The sequence below is a fragment of the Zingiber officinale genome, chromosome 10A (genome assembly GCF_018446385.1).
Source record: "Zingiber officinale cultivar Zhangliang chromosome 10A, Zo_v1.1, whole genome shotgun sequence".
Classification (NCBI taxonomy): domain Eukaryota; kingdom Viridiplantae; phylum Streptophyta; class Magnoliopsida; order Zingiberales; family Zingiberaceae; genus Zingiber; species Zingiber officinale.
The window spans coordinates 99,230,027-99,252,534 of NC_056004.1; the positions used below are offsets into that span (position 1 = coordinate 99,230,027).

The 22,508-nt window shown below is 38.5% G+C and overlaps 1 protein-coding gene across 1 annotated transcript; it reads left to right on the forward strand.

The window, feature by feature from the left end:
* Positions 1-1,485: 1,485 nt before the first annotated feature.
* Positions 1,486-21,994, forward strand: LOC122026897 (plant intracellular Ras-group-related LRR protein 3-like). Its single transcript, XM_042585624.1, has 3 exons — positions 1,486-2,313; positions 20,812-20,978; positions 21,064-21,994. The coding sequence occupies exons 1-3, from the start codon at positions 1,579-1,581 to the stop codon at positions 21,710-21,712; spliced, it is 1,551 nt and encodes a 516-aa protein (XP_042441558.1). The 5' UTR covers positions 1,486-1,578; the 3' UTR covers positions 21,713-21,994.
* Positions 21,995-22,508: the final 514 nt, after the last annotated feature.

Below are 22,508 nucleotides of genomic sequence, written 5' to 3' on the forward strand. Positions count from 1 at the left end.
CTCTCAACCGACTGCAACATCTCAAGGGAGAGGAAGACGTGGAAGGGGGTCGAAAGTTCGCAATACTGAAACACCCCATGATTACTCTCCAGTTCCACCCATCCATGATACTTATATTGAGAAATTACCTGTGCCTCCGCAGCGTTATATTTCTCACACTGTTGATGTTCAACCTGATGGTAATTGTGGATTCAAGGCAATAGCTGCACTAATTAGGTATGGTGAAGAATGTTGGTTTCAAGTACGATTTGAGCTTGTAGAAGAGATTCAACAAAATAAGGATCTATATGATTAACTTTATCCAGATCCAAATTTGGTAACCAATCTATTATTCTCATTGAATTGGTTCTAGCCGTGGACACTAGAAATATATTGGATGAACGCTATGCCTTTGGAAATTGTCATCACATCAAGGTACAATCTTGTACTTCATACATTTGGTGAGAATGTTGGGAGTTGTTTTACTTACTTGCCATTAAGAACTCCTCCAGTTCCAAACCAAGAGCGTCGAGAAATAGCTATTACTCATGTTGGCAATCACTTCGTACAAGTTTTCTTACATCCTCATTATCCTGTACCACCCATTCCAACTTGGTGGTGACAACATTCATTGTATAAAGTTAAAGGATGAGTCACTCGTTATAGGACACATGCTCATTTGTTGTACGAAGTAATAGGTGCACCACCACCAAACGCGTCGGGAGCAGAATTTGGAGACAATATTGATTAAGATTTATATTTTTATATATTTTCATATTTTTTTTTGTATTATTACATGTACTCTTCATTTGAAAAAATATGTTTGTTTCTAAGTTATGAATATGTTCATTATTAATTGTTAGTATTTTTGTTAGTTTTAAATATAAACAAAAAATAAATAAAAGATTATAAACATATAAAAAAATTATTCAAAAATATAAAATTGATAAAAAAACTGATTAACAAACAAAAATTAATAAAAAACAAAACTTAAAAGAAAATAAATTGAAAAAATATAAGTATTATGAAAAAAATAATAAATTAAATTAATTAAAAATAAAAATTAAATAAAATTGAAAAATAAAGTATTGATAAAAAATAATAAATTAAATTAATTTAAAAATAAAATAAAATTAAAAATATATAAGTATGAGAATTATTTTTAAATAAAATTAATTTAAAAAATTAAAATTAAATAGAAATTAAATGAAATTTGAAAAGAAAAAAAAAATACATACGTCATTTGATACAAAGAGAAGAGATGGAGGGAGGTGTCTGTCAGACCGGGGAAGTAGGTCTCCACTTATCTTCACTCCCCGTCGAATAATGAGTTTTGGACCGGTCACTAGCTGTGTTGCCGTGATCCATTTGACACCTCTAAATGAGATATATTCTATTAGTTAAAAAATAATTTTTAAAAAATATAAAATATAATTAAAGTTAAAATTTATAATTAATTAATGTGCACGCTGACTATTGTGCCCAACGGCCAGCCATCAATTCATCTCTCGATCCCACCACTAGGTCTCACTTTCCTTCTATACATCTCAATTCTTTCATCGTCTTTCGCGTTCCCCAATTCTTCGTCAACTCGACGCCATGGATCCCAACCCTAAGTCCTTTCCCATCCTCTCCTACGTCATGTCTCGACTTCCCAAGGTGGCCTCCTTCAAGGCTGCCCAAATCCCCCACGATCACGACGACATCGAGCAGCCGACTCCGCCTGCCCACTCTCGGAGCCAGCGCGATGACGAGGTCGAACTGATGGATCGTCTTCCCCTCCTCCATCGCCCCGCCCTCCTCTCCTCCATGGCCGCCTCTATAGCCGACGTCGCCCAAACCCGCTCCGTGCTCCGCACCATCGGCGACCGTCCTGACCACGAGTCCGTAGACACCGCCCGTGTCCGCGTCGCTGAGATCGACGAAGACCTCGCCCGACAGATCGAGGAGATCGAAGCCGCACCGTCCTCCGAGGAGGGGGATTTGCTCCTGTGGCGGGCGGAGCAGGAGAAGGAGTGCAGGGCCAGAGCAGAGCGGGAGAAGGTCTCCCTGCGCGCCGTGATTCAACTGGACGAGATGCACGAATCTTATGAGAGGCTTCTGAGGGAGGCGGAGGAGAGGTTGGTGAAAATATATGATGCCGAGGACGTTTCTGCGATGGTGCAGGAGGAGGGGAAGGAAGTGAATGATAAGGTGATTGCTGTTCTGCGACAAGGGTCGGAGAAGGACTTGGGGAGTGTGGACCTTTCAGGCGAACAACTCAAGTATCTACCTGAGGCATTCGGGAAGCTGCGAGGCTTAATCTCTCTCAACTTGTCCGACAATCTGCTAGAGGTTTGCCTTCTCTCCCGTTAGCATAATTCTCAAATTCTGTGGAATAAATATGCATTCTGAGCATGGCAGTGACTTCATTCTTATTACTTCGGTCTTAACTTGTTATGGGTGAGTGTTGATTTCCATGCCCATTAGGATTTAGAATGCATGATCCTCCAATCCTTCTACCTGATACCGTCCCTAGTAGTTTAATTTATAGGAAACATTGCCATTTTTGTCAAACTTTATAACAGGTAAATCTTTTGGATTTTCCTAAACCTTGAGTCAGGATAAATACAATGCCCTTCTGCACAACGCGTCTCTGACAGGAAGTTTTAAAAAAAATGTTACTAAGTGTCCAAGGCGTAAAGGAAAATAAGAATTTTTTGGACGACTCTAGTAAAAGGGGCGAACGGACGAAAAATAGAACTTGGGTCCAGTCAGTCGGCTACACCTTCTTCGATTTGATTGAATGGGAGGTTAGTGATACGGGATGTAACGAGTGGACCAGAAGATGATGTGCCGGTCAAAGTAAGGTGACGTGACGATCAAAGTGGGAAGAGAGCATTCCTCACCTGGCTTGGTTGTTTGCCCAGCTCGACCGGATTACAAGCCGTTCAGGAGAGGGTGGACCGACCCTTAAATCGGTCGAACATAAGGGGTTTAGTGCATTACTCTTAAACTGAAAAGATAGTATGTCCGATTGGGTTTAAAGAAGATTAGTCTTATAAGTTTGGTCGAAATATCCGACCCATCTCATAAACGACCAGCCATAGGTCTAGTTAGCATAAGGGTCAATCTCCCCGATTCTTATAAATCTCCCTACACACACCCAGTCGACCCTATTACTGGTCAACCCTACGGGTTTCCACGAGACTATACGCTTGCGTGTCCATTTGATCATGGGGCCGGAGAGGTCCATATGATTCCATACCCATCTCTTATACGCACCAGTGTAAGGTGACTCTCTTTATAAACCCAGCCAGACAAAATGTCGGTCGGGCCTATCGTACTTAGCTTTATATTGTCTCCCATCATGGATTTCCAATACACCCAATGCATTATATTATTTTCCGAACGGATTTCTAATAGTATTCAATACATAACAAAACATCTTAATACGAGGATAGACATAAAGACGGTCGACTTTATAGGTCGGTCGAGATATACTCAACCGACAACATGAGCAAAGAATCCTAACAACCACATGTCAGAGAATATTTTGCTAGAACCTTCTTCAAGGATTATTGTGTTTCTTATTAGCCGACCACTTATGGCGACATATTCTTTCAACGGCCTTAACAACAACATGAGGTATAAACAAAAGAGGTATACATATGGGTAAATGAAAGATTTCTTGGATAATTATTGGACATTGCCTAGGTTGTACACTTTCCATTATCCAACAACCTCTAACATTCTAAGCCACCTCATGATTACAGAGGTTATAAGAGGTGATATATAAAGCGGATCCTCTCCGTTGGCAAGGTACATTATCTGAATATCTGAAGCTTACTCTTGCGCGCACATTCTCTACTGTGCTTCATTCACCCTTTCGGAATTATACTGATTTGAGCGTCGGAGGGCCTTCGCCAGGGACCCCCTCTCTTGGTTTTTGAGCATTCATGTTTTGTTTGCTCATATGAACATGCGCAGGATCGAAAGGAAGCCTCTCTATGAAGTAAGAAGTCTTCTCCAGTCAACAACCTAGCCATCGTGCCCAGCACACCATCTCTTTTGTTTTCAGATAGGATCACCTAGGGTCTAAACTCTTTGGTTTACTAGGACTTCCATCATGCCAAGACCTCTTGAACTTCCATGCCCAACATTTGACCTCCCTGGCCTGCAAATACTTTCATATGCTTGTCAAGCTATGTGCATCTACATGTTTGATACACCATATTAGACCACTAGTCCACTATAATTATTTAACTTATGGTCCAAACATCAAAGTTCATGCAATACACATACTTAGGGTGTAATTGCATCAACACTATTGAGGTCGGGGAGAGATGTTCGCCGGTTAGGTCCACAATCTTTAGGCGAACCATTGGGCTAATGGGGAGTTTGGTCCTGTGACCTTTATGCAAACCCTCAAGGTTGGGGAGAGACTACTGTAAGTCAACCTCAGATCCTTTACGTGAACCATAAAGAGATGTTCGAAGGTCGATCTTAGAGTCTTTAGGTGAACCACTAAGAGTAAGAGGGAGAAGTCGATCTTGTGACCAAGGTTTAAAATCTTGACCCGTGCCGAGGTTTCGGTCCCGGGCCGGAATGATATGGTTTCAGTATCATATCGTGCCGTGCCAATACTGTTTCGGTATTTTTTTATTTATATATAGTAATTATTAGATAAATATATTTATTGTGTATAATTTAAAAATAAGTTGTATATTAATTTTATATAAATTCTTAATTATTGAACAACTTAATATGGTTAGAAAAAATAATTAAATATAGTTTTCTTTAAAAAAAGTTGATCTATGAATAACTTGAATTAAAATTGATACATCATAATATGTTACCTTATTAATACCAAAAGGAGTGACGTGAATCAGATGGAAGCATTGGTTCTTGCGACATTCTGCTTAGGTCAACTCCATAGTTCTCCAATGACCAGATTAAATAAGCATCCCATGACATGCAATATTGATATTGATTTCTCCACATGTTCATCAGCGTGTCTCGATTCATCACTGGATGTTGGATTTGAACTGGCACAACTGAAATCGGAACGGGTATAGGTACAGACACAGGATAAGGATAAGGATAAGCATACGTCCCCGAGCTCTTGTATGACGGATCACCATATGATGCATCAGAGTTATAATAAGAAGGTTGCGAGTATGATGAACTTCGACTAGAATCAATCTCAGCTAAACTCTCCCGCATATCTTGATAATTATGAGCTTTCTTTTGTTTGTCACCCTTATATCAACGTTGATATTGAATAGTACTACCTCTAGCTCCATGATCATCATCTTGAGTTGCATGTGTGTAATCTATCTCACATGTCCATGGCTCTGGTGCTAGAGTAGGGGGGACATAATTTTTACCACTAGATGCATCACCATTGTCATCACTTTCATGAGTATTTGCACTTCTATCAACATCACTATCCTCATTTCGAACTTCTCGTCGGACTACAATGTCAGAAGGTGATGATGATGTTTCATCATTGTCATCATGTTCTTGCTCATCAATTGCATCGAGTGGATTTTCTTTAATTCTAAATTGACCACATCCCATAAAAGTAGGAGGTTTACCTTTTTCTTTCTTTTTAGTAAAAATTGCAGGAGCTTTGCCTTTCCCTTTATCTATAGACTTTGGTTGGGTTTGTGATGTTTGAGAACGCCTAGACCGAGATCCAGAAAATCGAAATTCTTGATCAAAAGCTTCATCATCTTCTTCCTCGCAGATATCTCCTCTAGCTTGTATTTTTTCAATCTGTTGAGTAAGAAATTGAGATGGTCGTGGTGGGTCTCCTGCTTCATCAAGTAACGGATTCTCAGCCTCAACAGCGCTCCATCAATCCATCATTGGATCATTCTCAGTTTGGACAAATCCAATATCAAATGGGTCTACATCACTAGACTCCTGTTCTTCATTCTCTTTTGTTATTGCTCTTAGTTGAAGACGCATATTATAATGAACGTAGACCATCTTCTCCAAGCGACGATAAGAAAGACGATTTCGTACTTTTGTATGAATGAGGGAGAAAGTTGACCAATTTCTTTCACAACCGCTTGAAGACGTTGTCTGTGAGAGAATTCGTATTGCAATCTTTTTAAAATTTGGAGCTGATCCTCCATATTGTAACCACCACTCAGCTGTAAGATAAATAAGAACAAAATTAAAATAATTATTTATATTTGTTGACAATAATTAGTAATAATTTTTACTATATTTATCTACATCCATTTTATATCTGCATGAAACTGCAATATGATCGCTAAAAGAATCATATGTCTCTCGAAATAATCGACTTTCATTAATAGTCTCAGCAATTGATTCTGTGTTTGTATGCAGTCTTGATATTACATGTCTGAGGGCCACTAATAAATCATTATTTGTGCCAAGATTATAACGATATTGATATGCCGGATTGAGATAATAGCCTATAATAATTAAACATATATAATTATTAATAACAATATTAAAAATTCGTTATCATTAAAAAATATGTACCGGCCAAATGAATAGGTTTTCCCATTTGATCATCCCATCTTGTAGTGATTATATCAATGTAATGTTAATACTTGGTCGGTGATTGTAGACGCCTCTTAATTTTCTCTTTTGCTTCATGAATTAGTTGGTAAACGTTGCCCATTTGTGGCTTCTTGTCCATATCAACTTTACATAGAACAACGTACAATGATTCTACTGCTATAAGAATATCTGCGATATAGTTCCAAAATCTGACAGAAATAATAATTTTTTTGCACCTCCTTACCTTCAGTCGTGTTAGAATATCGAGAGGCTTCCCAATCCTCAGAAGAGAACATGACCTTTAATCCGACTTTTTTCTGATTCAACGATTTTAACAGTAGAAAGTGAGTGGCAAATCTAGTCTCTCCTGGTCGTAGAATCTCCCTATCAATAAATTTCCTCATTAATCCATGAACCCAATGATGATTATAGATGAATTTTGTTAAAGATTGACCTTTTTTCACTACCTTCTTCACTATATCGAGCTTACCGATATCTGCCATCATCAAATCGATACTGTGTGCTGCGCATGGTGTCCAAAATAATGTCTGATACCTTTGCTCCAATATCTCTCCAGCCCTTTTAAAGTTGGCACCATTATCTGTACCTATCTCGTGAACTACACTATCCATCAAACGAAATATGTAGGGTGCATCATTATAGTCTGTAGTTGCATCAATATATTTATGAAATATCACCTTTCTATTGCAGTATAGTAGAAAGTTGATGATGCTCATCCGTGTAGGTCCTGTCCAGCCATCACACATCAACGTAACCCATATAAGCTCCATTGTTTCTTGCATGATAGGATCCAAGTCTTGATCTCCTCCACTTGTTCATCTAAATATGAACCGGTAATTTCATATGCAGTCGGAGGTTGAATACCAGGACCAGATTTTTGGATGTTGGACATCATGCTACGGTAGTATGTGTTGTTTGCTACATTAGGGGGAATATGATTAAAATGAAAAAAATTTAGCAATACTTTTACCGATTGATTTCTTCTTCTCTTTTGAATATGCATCATCAATCCTAGTCTGTTTGTTAGCTTGGTCTGGAAATGCTAGTGGATCAATATCAGCAATATCAACTGCACGTCTTCGTCCCATAGAAGAAAAAAAACGACCAATACCACCTTGTGTTGAAGTAATACGAACACTTGCACTCTTTCCTAATGTTGATGCAGTAGTTGAGCCACTTCCACTAGCACCAGAGCCACTTCTATGTTGCATATTTTGTTCATAGTCATATTGAGTTCGAGAGGCATTGAGAGCTGGTAAAAAGTCTTCGTCATTTGGAACTTCACCACGACCTTCCATTTTATCATAGATTAGTTCTTTAGAGCTTCGACTATCAACAAGTTCACGTTCTCGTTGTTGTTTATACTTTAATGCTTTTTTGCCATCAAGTTCCTCTTTCATTGCACGACGAACTTCTTGAGAAACTTTTGGACAATTAGAAACATCCGGATATCCACCAGCAAGATGTTGTTTTAGGCGTGTGACCCCGCCGCCGCGTCCAATCATATCGCAATGCAAACATTGCCAATGGAATCGATTTTCTAATCGACGTGCGTGTCTCCAAGCTGGATCATGAGATTATTGTTTTGGTGCCATTACCTATGCATTATACAAAAAGTAAGGATAATATACATTTCTAGATAATGATCGTCATTTTATAATGTCAAAAATGTATTTATCATTGTAAAATTACAAATTAAGTATATAAACTATAAACAACAACTTCTGAAATTTGAAACAATCTCCTAAAAATAGTAATTCATCTTTCTCAATTTAGATTGATCAGAATTGCACAAAATTAAATATGTTAGTATTCGTGGATTTAAATTTTAAATTAATTCTAAGATTAAAAAATATTATCTATAATAAATATATAAATTAACATAAAAATATTATTTTATATATAATAATTATACAAATTAATTATTAATTATTATTTGTAAAAAATATAAAATAATAAAAATATCAGAATGTTAATTTAACTTATTAGATTTTTTAAAATTTTTTAAGAATATTTTTAAATGAAATTTAAAATAATAAAAAATTATTAGAATGTATATAAGAATTTTTATAATTTTTTTTGAATTTTAAAATGGAATTTAAAATAATAAAAAAATATTAGAATATATAATCTAAATTTTTATAATTTTTTATCTGAATTGTTATAATTTTTTTGAATTTTTAAATGAAACTTAAAATACTAAAAAAATATTAGAATATATAATCTGATTTTTATAATTTTTATCTGAATTTTTATAATTTTTTCGAATTTTTAAATGAAATTTAAAATAATAAAAAATTATTAAAATTTAAATCAGATTTATTATAATTTTTTAAAAATTTTAAATACAATTTAAAATGTTAAAAAAGAATTTTTCAGAATATTAATTAAAATTTTAATTTTAATTATTTTTTTAACATATTTTATTGGGATAATTTAATTAGGGTTTATAAAAGCCTGTTTGTAATACCACACTTCCTTAGGAATTATTTAAATTAATAAAATTAAAATCTAATTTTTTTTTTAAGTTAGGGCACGCGGCTCCGCATGCTCGCGGCGGATCGCAGCCTCCGGTGGGTGTCGAACGCATCGCTGGACGCCTGCGGCGCCGCCGGAGGCGTCCGGCGACTCCTCCGTCGCCACCTGCGACGTGTTCGAGATGGGCATGCCGAAGATTTGGTAAAATCATACCTTCAAGAGTTCGCCACTGCCGCTATCGCCTCGCCTCGTCCGCTGTCGCCTCGCTGCTGCTACTCGCCTCGACTGCTGATCAGTGGCGATCTCAGGTGCCTTTTATAGATTTTTTTTTTTACGATGATCGATTAACCGCGACAAAAGGAATCGAATCGATTCCTTTTGTCGCGCGATCGACTACAGAAGGAAATCGAATCGATTCCTTCTGTCGCGCGATCGACTACAGAAGGAATTGATTCCTTCTGTAATCGATCCCACGACAGAAGGAATCGATTCGATTCCTTCTGTCTCGTTTAATCGATCGCACGTGGAATCGATTTCTTCCTTTCCGTCGCAATTAATCGATCGCGCGTGGACTGATGCGCGCGTATCACGCGTCTGAAACATTATCTCACCCTGTGCCGGTTTCGGCCGGGCGGCGGAACGGTAAAAACCGTCTGTGCCGCCCGGCACGAAACAATATTTGTTTCCTTGCTTGTGACTTTTATACAAACCATTGAGGTAGAGGAATGACTATCGTAAGTTGACCTTAGGCCTTAGGCGAACCATTGAAGCTACGGGCACCTAATTACGCAACCTTTACACTAGACATTGAGGATGGGGACCATAAGTTAACCCTAGAGTCTTTAGGCGAACCTCTAAGTTTAAAGGGTGTTCTTATCTTGCAAGTTCTAGGCAAATCACTAAGGTTGGGGAACACTATTGTAAGTTGACCTTAGAGCTTTTAGGCTAATCATTGATGCATTGGGGGAAGCTTGATCCCATGAATTTTAGGCGAACCACTGGGGTTGGGAAGAGATTACAATAAGTTGCCCCCAAAGTCTTTGGGTGAACACTAAGGCAAATTGTTTCATCTTTAGCTTTGACCCATTTGGAGAAATAGTCAACATCTATTATCAAAAATTTCCTTTGGGTTGGACCTAAATGGAACGGTCCAACAACATTTATTCCTCATTTGTCAAAAGTGCAAGCTTTTACTACAACCTTCATAATCTAGTTGATACTGCATATGGTTGTGCTTCTCACAACTTGGTAGGTCTTTGCTATTTGAATGACTTCCCCATCCATTGTGGGTCAGAAGTAGTCTACCAAAAAAGCTTTTTTTGGGTGAGTACCCTGCTGCCTAAGGTGGTCCCCACTACAATTAGACCGCCCTAAGCACTAAAGGAGAGGTTAGAAAAAAGATCTCATGTAAAGAACTCCATTGATGAGGGTGAATTTGAGTGCCCCCTCCTCTTAATTCTCCATACCTTGAGGTCTATATTATGGAGTTTGCCCAAATTAAAGGTATGCCAAAATGTCTATTCTCCAATTAGGTCTACTTGTGGAGGTCGAGGGTTAATTTGCAGTGCAAGCTCAAGGTGTGCAATGACTTCTTAACCTATCCACATGCCAGTGAGTTATCTATCTTTGCAAGCTCATCGACTTTAATGTTCTCTTCCCAAGGTATCTTCTTAAGGATCTCGCTGAAGTCCTCCTTAGCTCTTTCATAAACTTGCATACTTTTTGAACTTGTCATTTCATGCTTCATTTGAGCTGTTGACCTGTCGAGTGACCAATTGGATGCTTGAATGCACCACTACTCGTGTAAACCCCATGCCCCTAAGCCTCATGTCTCATTGTCAGAAACGTAGAAGCTCAATTGGATGACCAACTTCAACTCATCCCCTTGGGGCAAGACTAACACCACCCCTACTCTACTTTCTTTCCCTGTGGAAGATCCATTAACGAATACTCTCCAAAGCTCTTCTTTTTGACCAGCTGCTTCGGCCAGAAGTTGGCCAAAGCTTGGGCCTTTATAGTAGATCGGGGTTGGCATAAGATGTCATATTTGCTGAGCTTCATTGCCCACTTATCTTAGCTTGACTCCTGTGAGAAGGTGTCTAACGTAATATATGGGCTTTTGCACTGAGCCCTCTTGTCAAAGAACTGAGATGACAACACCTTATAAAGCTGAGACGTATATCTAGAATTGCTCTCCTAAAATATACTTAAACAGAGATGGGAGGTTGGTATTTCTTGAGGTCGGTGAAGGCCACTTTTTGTCTCAAGTTAAAGTGAGTTGTTTTGCTCAAGACTTTAAAGAAAGGAAGAGTTTGGTCAGTTGACCTAGAGATAAATTTGAATAGAGCTATGATCTGCTAGACGCTACATGAGAGAGTCATAGGAGAACTTATATCCTAAACGACTTGGACTTTTTCAAGATTGACTTCAATCAATCCTCTTTTTTGTAACAATATAGCTGAGGAACTTCTTGCTCTTGACCTCCAACACACATTTGATTGGGTTGAGTTTGTGGTCATACCTTCTAGCCATTTCAAATGTCTCCTCGAGGCTAGACAAGGTTGGTTGCCTTGATTGTCCTCACCAATATGTCATCATGTACTTTGACATTTCTGTTGATATGAGGGTTGAAAATCTTATCCGAAGTCTCTAGTAGGTTGCCTTTGCATTCTTAAGCCCAAAGGGCATTGCAACATGGTAAAAAGTTCTCACCATATCTTGGTCGGCCTTTGCTAAAGGGATTTGGTGATACCTTGATAGGCATCGATCATACAAATGAGTTCATGGTCAGCACTGAAATCCATGAGCTGATCTATCCTCGGGAGTGAGTAACAATCTTTGGGACAAAACATGTTGAGGTCATAGAAATCCATGGACATTCACCACTTGCCAAAGCTATGGGCATTAGCACTATATTGGAAAGTTAGGTCATTCGGAAGTGAATCTCCCTTGTGTGCCAAGCTTTCAATAGCTTTTCCATCTCGGTTTGAATCACCTTATCCTTTCATGACCTAAGAGACCTAAGGGTAGATTCTTATTAAGTCCTGAGATAACTAGACAAATATATTCCCACTTCTGGTAAGGCATGCTATCAAATCTTCTTTAAGGTCAATGTTCAAATTGGCGGTGATTCTGGTGACCTCTAGTCATCCTAGGACGAGTTGAACTAGCTCATGCTCATCCTTAGTGGTTACTGTCAGGGCTGCCTCTTATAGGATGTGCACCTCCTGACCTGCATTTCTCTTTGATCACACAAATTCGCCCATGGTATGGGCCGTTTTTACATTGTCTTTGATCATTTTTACATACACTTTCAGGTATTGGAAATTTGATCTTTGGTGTTAGGGTGAAGCCATTGCAATGAAAACGCTTAGAGTGGGGCGCCTTAAGATGACGTAAGGTGAAGGAGCATCCATGATAGTAAAAGAAACCATCCTGGTTCTCCGCTTAGGGTTCTCCCCAAATGAAAGTAATAAACTAATCTCACCTAGGGATTGAATTGCATGCCTCAAGAAACCAAATAGGGCAGTCATAGGTCGGAACTCAGCTTGCTTGATTATGTATTTCTCAACTTGTCCTAAGAGCTTGTTAAGGCCTTTTCATTGCACTAATGGCTAGTAGGCACCCGTGATTTACCTCCTTTATGTTAGCCTAGGGACGGGTTGGCAGGGGGGAGGGGGCGCAAGGGGCACTAGGGGCGAGCGAATCACCTTCTGCCACATTGTTAAGGCCTTTTCACTTGAGAGCGAAACAACTCCCCTCCTAGAGGCCCTAGAGGAATGCATTTGTTAGCATCTCAGGAATAACGGAAGGTACCTCCCGAACTGCCTCGGTGTCTTCCTGAAGTGACTCCTATCCATGTTGTTTTAAGTTGAATAAGCTAAGGACGGTCTTATGATATTTCTTGTTATTGGCAAAGTTGCATAAGATACCAGAATAGGATAGGGTAGATTAAAACTTGAATAAGGTAGTATAACTTGAAACATAAACGATACCAGAATTAGATAAAGTTTCAAGAACAGCATAGTGAAAGGGTGTGATATATTAATAGAAATAAGGAGAGAGATGAACTCACAGATTCTATTAACTTGCAAACCAAACTTGCTTACTGACTTGCTTACAAACTTACAAACCCAAGTAGAGCTCAGGTTATTCCTGACTTCTGCTTCTGCAAGTGTGTGAAGTTGCTCTTTTATAGAGGAAAAACAATGTCGGGTGCACATAAGGGCCCCATCATCACATGCTTATGCCTTCTAAGATAAGAGCAAATCTCCTTAGCAGATTGCCTTTACAGCTAGCGAATCTTATCGTGCTCAATTATTAAGGTTGAGTCACGAGAATTACTTTTACAGATAGCAAATCTTATCGTGCTCAACTATTGAGGTTGAGTCACGAGGATTGCTTTAACTTTTATCATGTGGTACAACTTTATCACTAAGGTTATTTTACATTGGGTCCACCATGCTTATTCTACATATGAAGTGCGCCAATTCTGTGGGCTGAATCTTTGATCAGCCCTTTTGCTGCTTCTAACTGGTCATCTATTTGTTTTGTTGCAGGATACCAGTCTTGCCAATAACTATCTTTTGTGCTTCTTTTCTTACATTCTTGTAATTTGTATGCATGAAGGTGTCGAAGCTGTTGTACTGCGAAAATAGTTTGCTTTGAGGCCTGCTTTTGGAGTTGCATAAGTTGTTCTTTGATATCATCATATTCATCAAGGGGGATTCCTTGCCGCATTCGCTGGTGTAGGTAGAGCAGGAGGCTTTGGTACCTTTCATCGAGTCTATCCATGTCGAAAGTATATTGATTATCTGCTGTTGAGCTTCCTTGCTGGGCCTTTCCTTTACTTCTTGTATAGCCATGGCTGCCAGGTCCAGTTTGACTAGCATCTCCGGCTCCGGCCATTCTGCAAAAATGAGGGAATTTATTAATCGTGAAAGGGTATCAGCGAGTTGATTATCCTTTCCATCAATGTCCTCAAAGCCAATATTTATGCCCGTTCCTGTAATATAATATGTGAATGCCAATCATCTAACCCTTGAAGGTTTATTTGTGGAGGTTTTTCCAAAAAAATTGATGATTGCTTGGCAATCAGTCCGGATAATTATCTCTCTTTTGTTTAAGAAGTAAATTTTTAAGGTTTCTTGGTAGTTCATTACTGCATCAATAGTGGATTTTGGTGGATTGTATTTGCCGCTAGCGTATGCACATATTTTTTCCGTACTTCTAGGGTCGTATTTTTGCGGCTTCCACTTACAAATCCCTCCCCATCCGTCCATACAACCATCTGCTTCAAGTATCATAAAACACTCTTCTAGTGGCACCTCCAAATCTGGTAGATTGAGAACAATTTCCTTGATTTTTTAACTAAAGCCCAATCCTGTTTGTTCATGTGCTTATCGTCTGTTGGGCTTGTTTTGGCATATAGTGGGTTAAGCAGTCGGCCCAGATCTGGGATATAATTTCTTGCATAGTTTAGAAGTCCCAACCAAGATCTCATTCCTTTTGTAGAGCACAATTCCTTTTCTTTGAAATCCGCAATTTTTGAAATAATATGGGGTTGAAGCTTAATTTTTCCTTCTCCTAGAATTGCTCCAAGGAATTCAATTTCCGTAACTGCTATCTTCATTTTAGTAAGGCTTAAGATAAACCCATTCTTCTGGCATATACCAAGTATTATTTTTAGGTGTTCCGCATGTTCTTGATAGCTCTGAGAAAAAACAAGGATGTCATCAATATATACTCTGATAAAATTTTCCGTTCATTGAAAACAATTATCTATTTTCCGCTGAAAAATGGCTGGAGCGTTCTTCAATCCGAATGACATTACGAGCCATTCGTATAATCCTTCTGGAACCCAAAAGGCCGTCCATTCAATTGATTCTAGATGCATTGTTACTTGATGGAAGTCACTCTTGAGATTAAATTTGGAGTAAACTTTACTATTACTCACTTTTCTTAGGATTGTATTGATCCCAGGCAAACTATATTGATCCTTATGGGTAAGGTCGTTGAGGCGCTTATAATTGAAAACCATGCGCTCTTTTCCTTTAACTTCCTTTCCAGTTTTTGGATCAATAGTTGTGCCAGATTTAACGATGATTGCAGTAGTTCGATGGTGACTTTTACTTGGGTGAATGACACCAATATTTAACAAGGCTCTGATATGCTTTGTAAAAGACTCTTTTTTTCAAATATAATTTGAGCAATGCATTCACCATGCTTGACATGATAATCATAATCAGAATGATTGAAGATTAGAATGAATACTTCACCTTAGAGCCCATAACAAAAGGAGTCTTTTACAAAGCACATCAGAGCCCTGTTAAATATTGGTGTCATTCGCCCAAGTAAAAGTCACCATCGAACTACTGCAATCATCGTTAAATCTGGCACAACTATTGATCAAAAAACTGGAAAGGAAGTTAAAGGAAAAGAGCGCATGGTTTTCAATTATAAGCGCCTCAACGACCTTACCCATAAGGATCAATATAGTTTGCCTGGGATCAATACAATCCTAAGAAAAGTGAGTAATAGTAATGTTACTCTAAATTTGATCTCAAGAGTGGCTTCTATCAAGTAGCAATGCATCCAGAATAAATTGAATGGACGACCTTTTGGGTTCCAAAAGGATTATACGAATGACTCGTAATGCCATTCGGACTGAAGAACGCTCTAGCCATTTTTCAGCGGAAAATGGATAATTGTTTTCAAGGAACGGAAAATTTTATCACAGTATATACTGATGACATCCTTGTTTTTTCTCAGAGCTATCAAGAACATGCGGAGCACCTAAAAATAATGCTTGGAACAATTCTAGGAGAAGGAAAAATTAAGCTTCAACCCCATATTATTTCAAAAATTGCGGATTTCAAAGAAAAGGAATTGTGCTCTACAAAAGGAATGAGATCTTGGTTGGGACTTCTAAACTATGCAAGAAATTATATCCCAGACCTGGGTCGACTGCTTAGCCCACTACATGCCAAAACAAGCCCAAACAGGCGACAAGCGCATGAACAAATAGGATTGGGCTTTAGTTAAAAAATCAAGGAAATTGTTCTCAATCTACCAGATTTGGAGGTGCCACCAAAAGAGTGTTTTATAATACTTGAAGCAGATGGTTGTATGGACGGATGGGGAGGGATTTGTAAGTGGAAGCCGGAAAAATACGACCCCAAAAGTACGGAAAAAATGTGCATAAGCTAGCGGCAAATACAATCCACCAAAATTTACTATTGATGCAGAAATACATGTAGTAATGAACTTCCTAGAAGTCTTAAAAATTTACTTCTTAGACAAAAGAGAGATAATTATCCGGACTGATTGCCAAGCAATCATCAATTTTTTTGGAAAAAGCCTCCACAAATAAATCTTCAAGGGTTAGATGGTTGGCATTCACAGATTATATTACAGGAACGTGCATAAATATTGACTTTGAGCACATTGATGGAAAGGATAATCAACTCGCTGATACCCTTTTACGATTAATAAATTCCCTCATTTTTGCAGAATGGCCGGAGCAGGAGATGCTAGTCAAACTGGACCTGGCAGCCATGACTATACAAGAAGTAAAGGAAAGGCCTAGCATGGAAGCTCAAGCCTCCTGCTCTACCTACATCAGCGAATGCGGCAAGGAATCCCCCTTGATGAATATGATGATATCAAAGAACAACTTATGCAACTCCAGAAGCAGGCCTCAAAGCAAGCCATTTTCGCAGTACAACAGTTTCAACACCTTCATGCATACAAATTACAAGAATGTAAGAAAAGAAGCACAAAAGATAGTTATTGGCAAGACTGGTATCCTGCAACAAAACAAATAGATGAACAGTTAGAAGCAACAAAAGGGCTGATTAAAGATTCAACCCACAGAATGACGCACTTCATACTGTAGAATAAGCATGGTGGACCCAATATAAAATAACCTTAGTGATAAAGTTGTACTACATGATAAGAGTTGCCAACTGTAAAAGCAATCCTCGTGACTCAACCTCAATAATTGATCACGATAAGATTCGCTAACTGTAAAGGCAATCTGCTAAGGAGATTTGCTCTTATCTTAGAAGGCATAAGCATGTGACGATGGGGCCCTTATGTGCACCCGACATTGCTTTTCCTCTATAAAAGAGCAACTTCACACCCTTGCAGAAGCAGAAGTCAGGAATAACCTGAGCTCTACTTGGGTTTGTAAGTTTGTAAGCAAGTCAGTAAGCAAGTTTGGTTTGCAAGTTAATAGAATATGTGAGTTCATCTCTCTCCTTATTTCTATTAATATATCACACCCTTTCACTATGCTGTTACTTCTTGAAACTTTATCTCATTCTGGTATCGTTTCTGTTTTAAGTTATACTACAACTTGAATAAGGTAGTATAACTTAAAACAGAAACGATACTAGAATGAGATAAAGATTCAAGAAGTAACAGCGTAGTGAAAGGGTGTGATATATTAATAGAAATAAGGAGAGAGATGAACTCACAGATTCTATTAACTTGTAAACCAAACTTGCTTACTGACTTGATTACAAACTTACAAACCCAAGTAGAGCTCAGGTTATTCCTGACTTCTTGCCTGTGTAGTATTTGTATGCGTACCTGAAGTACACCTAGGTGTATATATTGCATTCTGCTTCGTTGGAGTTGGTTGAAACTTTCTTCTTGGATGAATATCCTGTCTTGTTGATTTCCATCCGTTACCAGAAGTGGTTCTTCTGATCTATGGACGTATACCCGATGATGGGCATCGTCCCTTCGTGAATGATATAGTATACCCGATGTGCTTGTGTTGCTCTCCAGTTAGTCGTCTTCCAATTCTTCTTGCAGCTTGCTGAGTATTATAAATCCTTCTCTGGTTTCTTCGGTATTCTCTGATTTGATCATTGTACAATGGTGTTACAACTGTTGTAGGTTGCTGCCCAGTGACTACTCTTGCCATTTATTTTTTGAGTTTAGATTGTTCCTCTTTAAGGATTTTGTAAGGATCGCGAAAACCTCGCAGCTGCCCCTTCTTTTCCTTAGGTTTTTCAGTTACACCTAAGGACAAACCTTTTAGCTTATTAATAAGCTCGTCAGGGATAGTTGAATTTGAAGTTGCTACTCCTTTTCTTGTTTGTTCAAGAACAATCTTGAGATCTGCTTGAATATCTTTCAAACTTTCAGCAATCTGCACAAGTAGTTGAAGTTGAGTATTATTTTGCTTAATAATAGCAGAATTTCCTGAAGTGGGTCCTTGGAATTCGCTAGGCCTAGCGAATCCTATAGCAGGAGATTCTATTTGTTCTGTGCCTTGAACGACTTCCTTGTATGAGAGCGTGCCATTAGTTATAGAGTAGCTTTCACTCATGAGCTTGTCCACCTTTCTAACTTATGGAGAAGTTTCTCCACACGTTCTAGCTTTTTGTTAAGATCCTCAGTTAACTTTAGGGCTTCCTTCTCTATAAGGTGTGGTTGTTCTGCAATTGTTGTAACAAGCTCTCTGACCTCTTGTTTCGTTAAAGGGCGATTTTTAGTGTATATGATGGTTAAGTTTTGTAGGGCCAGGTTTAATTTAGATACTTTGTTTTCAAGGTCTTGACACTTCTCTTGGATTTGTTTAAGATTTCTTAAATGAACTCGGGATGATAGACATATTCTTTTTACGGTACCGAATCCTCATTTGGATTGGATTGTGTCAGGATTCAACATGTTGAACCATTATTGAGTTGATCATATCCGACTAGGGCTGTCAGGAAGACTAGAGAGTTCACTGTGTTCATGTATTGATGCAGGAGGGGGACATTTATGAATCTGCACAAGTGGTCCTCAGAATTAGTTGTGCCGATGTACTCACCTACTTGTAGTGGCTTGAAATTAGTTCGTAACTCTTCAACTAGAATTGTTCCTGAAAAGTAGTCCATGGCTTCTCGGAGCTTGTCATATGGATCTTTTTGGTCGTTTAGGTAGGTACGACACCCATGAATACATTTAGCTATAACTCCTTGAGGTTGATATTGAGATCCAAGTTCTCTAGCTCGGATTTCTATGGTTTGGGAGGATTCTGAGTAGTACTTCTCTTGAGGACTTCCTCTGCGGCAGTGGGTGATCAACTAAGCCAAACTGATGGGCCCCACCTTTGTCCCCAGATTGTTGGGTGTGAGTTGGTTGCATTGATTGACATCCCCGAATTGGCTCTTCTTGTGGTTCCAATTTCAACATCTTGACTCAATTTAATATGTTTCCACAGCACAAAAAAAATGATGTTGCTGAAAGTTGCCAATAAGTGAATGTTAAAGTTGAGAGGATGATGTAGGGATCAGTCGCCATGGTGGCTAAGGACGAAAAGTGTAATCTGACTTGCACAACCTTGTTTGAGGGTGCCGAAAGTTTTTTCTAATGGGGTTCCCTCAATGCTTAAGTTGTAAAGGTCTAGTGGACAATGGAAATTAGGAAGCCCACACTTGGTTAATTATGGGCAGGAGATTAAGAAATGCGCATGGAGATTGTGGTCAGAATCTCTGATCGTTTCAGCTACCAATCTCAGCTTAATGATCATTTAATAGTGGCAGCTTCCATTAATGTGAATTACTAGTTAGAAATGACGATCGTGGAGGAATCTTGTAAGAGCATAGGCTACGCTTGCTAGTGGTCAATAACTGCATGGGCACTGCTGATTCTAGAGAAGAGATGGACCACGAATATGACCTTGTAAGTTGAGTGAGCAAAGAGCTCAAGAACTAAGGTGAACGGAGAGCTTGAGAGACCGTTTTGATTAGAGAGCTCTTCATTTCACTTGTCGACCTAACACGAGAGGTTGACTCGTAGAGTGCCAATGTGCCAACTTGGTCCATGAGGTCGACTCATAAAGGTGTCATTGTTGAAGAGGTTGGCCCATAGATGTGTTAACATGCCGACCTGGCCCACGAGGTCGGCTTATAGAGGTGCCAATGTGTCAACCTGACTCGAGAGATCAATCCTCTAGCCTAAGGTCTTTGAGCACTAAATGGTATGCTAACGTAGAGTAGGACCATCTAGGTATGACTTACTGACTTGGAGTAAGATTTTTATCCCGGATTATCATATGACTAATAATTCTAATACCTCTAACACACTTTTTCAAGTTGGAACATTTATGTACAACTCATTGCATAGACAAGAAAATGTAGATCAGAGCATGATAACGAATGAAAGACAATCCTCTCACAGCTAAAACAAAGCTTTGACTAAGCACGTAGGCATCAATTCCGTGATCACAGGCAACATTTCAATAGAGATTGGATAAAGAGAGATCCCATTAACTTATCTTAGAAAGCTTCTCCTTGAGGCATAATAGCATCATGCGACAAACTAAAGAAATAGGAGAAAGAATCACTCGATGAAAGTGTTGAATACAATTACAAGGATGATTTATTTGCATCTAATTTGGTCATATTTTGGTGTCACGCAACCTAATGGCGTTTTAATTAACATTAGAGTCTGCCCTTGCAGGACCAGCTTGCATGATCTATGTGGTTGAGTTGGATAAAACGGAAAGAAAATTGATGAAAGGATGGCAAAACTCATACTTTAGTGATTGTGTAAAAACCAAGTTTGTCAGTGTGTCGTGGTAATTTCCCAAAAGAATATCACTAGTAAATACACATTGTTCAAGAGGCTATTTAATATACTGGTCAAACAGTTTTGTTTTCTTCTCAATGCCAGTAGTTTACATAGTTCCTGAGATAAGACACTTTCTTCTTATTATTTATGCATTACTTTCAACTCAGGAACCACTTTGTGGCTTGGTTGTTGCTCAAAACACACTAAACATCTTGAATCTTTTTGGTCTTTCTACAGGCTATTCCAGATGCCATAGCAGGGTTAGAATGTCTAGAGGAACTTAGACTGTCGTCCAACAATCTTATTTCACTGCCTGATTCCATTGGACTTTTCCCAAAACTAAAGATTGTGGACGTATCGAGTAACAAGCTCAAGTCCTTGCCAGATAGCATCTCAAAATGCAGGTATTACTCAACAAAGCTTTTTTGTATGAAAAATCTTTTGACATAGTTGCTAGAGTGACTCATTGTAGCTTTACACTAACTTCAGGTCGTTGGTTGAGCTGGATGCAAGTTATAATGAACTAGCTTATTTGCCAACTAATATAGGATATGAGTTGCAGGATCTAGAGAAACTATGGATCCACCTCAATAAACTACGCTATCTTCCCACATCTATCTGCGAGATGATATCATTGCGCCTTTTGGATGCCCATTTCAATGAACTTCACAGACTTCCAGAGGCCATTGGGAAGTTAACAAATCTTGAAATATTGAATCTTAGTAGCAACTTTAATGATCTGCAAGAGCTTCCTGCAACATTTGGCGATCTGATCAGCCTTAGGGAACTTGATCTTAGTAACAACCAGATACATGCATTGCCCGATACATTTGGCCGTCTAGACAAGTTGACAAAGCTTAATTTGGATCAGAACCCCTTAGTCATCCCCCCAATGGAAGTTGTAATCCAAGGTGCGGAAGCAGTGAAGGAATACATGTCGAAGAGGTTGCTCGATTTGTTGTTGGAAGAAGAGAGGAAGAGTATTGCTGAAGCAGACTCACCCGCTCAAGATGGTTGGTTGACACGAAGCACGTCGTGGCTGAACAATTGGGTTAGCGGAGTTTCTGAAGGTGTTACAGATTACCTTGGTGCGGGGCAGAAGTCTGACAGAGATTCATATCTTGATCAGCAGCTGTGAATAAAGATCCTCCTGATAAACCTTGCAGAGGGAATATTTGGCTATTCTTGTTTGTAAAGAAGGGGTGCAGAAATAAACTGAGGACTAGTATTTCACTTTGAAAAGGGTGACTTTTTCAAGTTCAGTCCCTTCTTGTTGAAATTTCTTTTATTAATGAGATTAGTATAATAGGTTTGGGTTTTGTCTGTTAACTCATTGACAAGTCAAACCTTAACTGGTAAATCTTTTGCATTTTCCTAAACCTTGAGTCAGGATAAATACAATGCCACTTCTTTCTTTAAAGTGATGTGCATATCCTGTAGGATCCAATAGATTTATTTCACTTCTGCACATGTTTAACATTGAATTATATTATATGGGTAATTGAGTACCTTACTGGACCAGTGTTAAATTTCAGATTGATGGAAATATACAATGAAGAATGTCCAAATGTAACACTTTTTCCTATTAACAAATTTCATCGTCCAGATACTAAAACTTAGATGAAGTAATTGGTTGACAATGTAAAATATTGATTATCAATATCCATAAGCAAGATTTCCATCTTGTAATTATTATTGTTGATTTGATGCTTCTGTCAGTTACATATGAAACTGCATGATTAATAGGCAGACCTTTAATGTCAACGTCCTAATTTATAGCTTTGGTGAATAAGGCCGATGTTAGAAAACTCCAATTTACTTGCATATGTCAACGTCCATTTGGACGAAGAAGTATGCGTAAGAGGTCGTTTCAAAGAATGAGGAATGGTGTCATATAACATTCATTTATAAATAAATATTTATGATGGAGATGA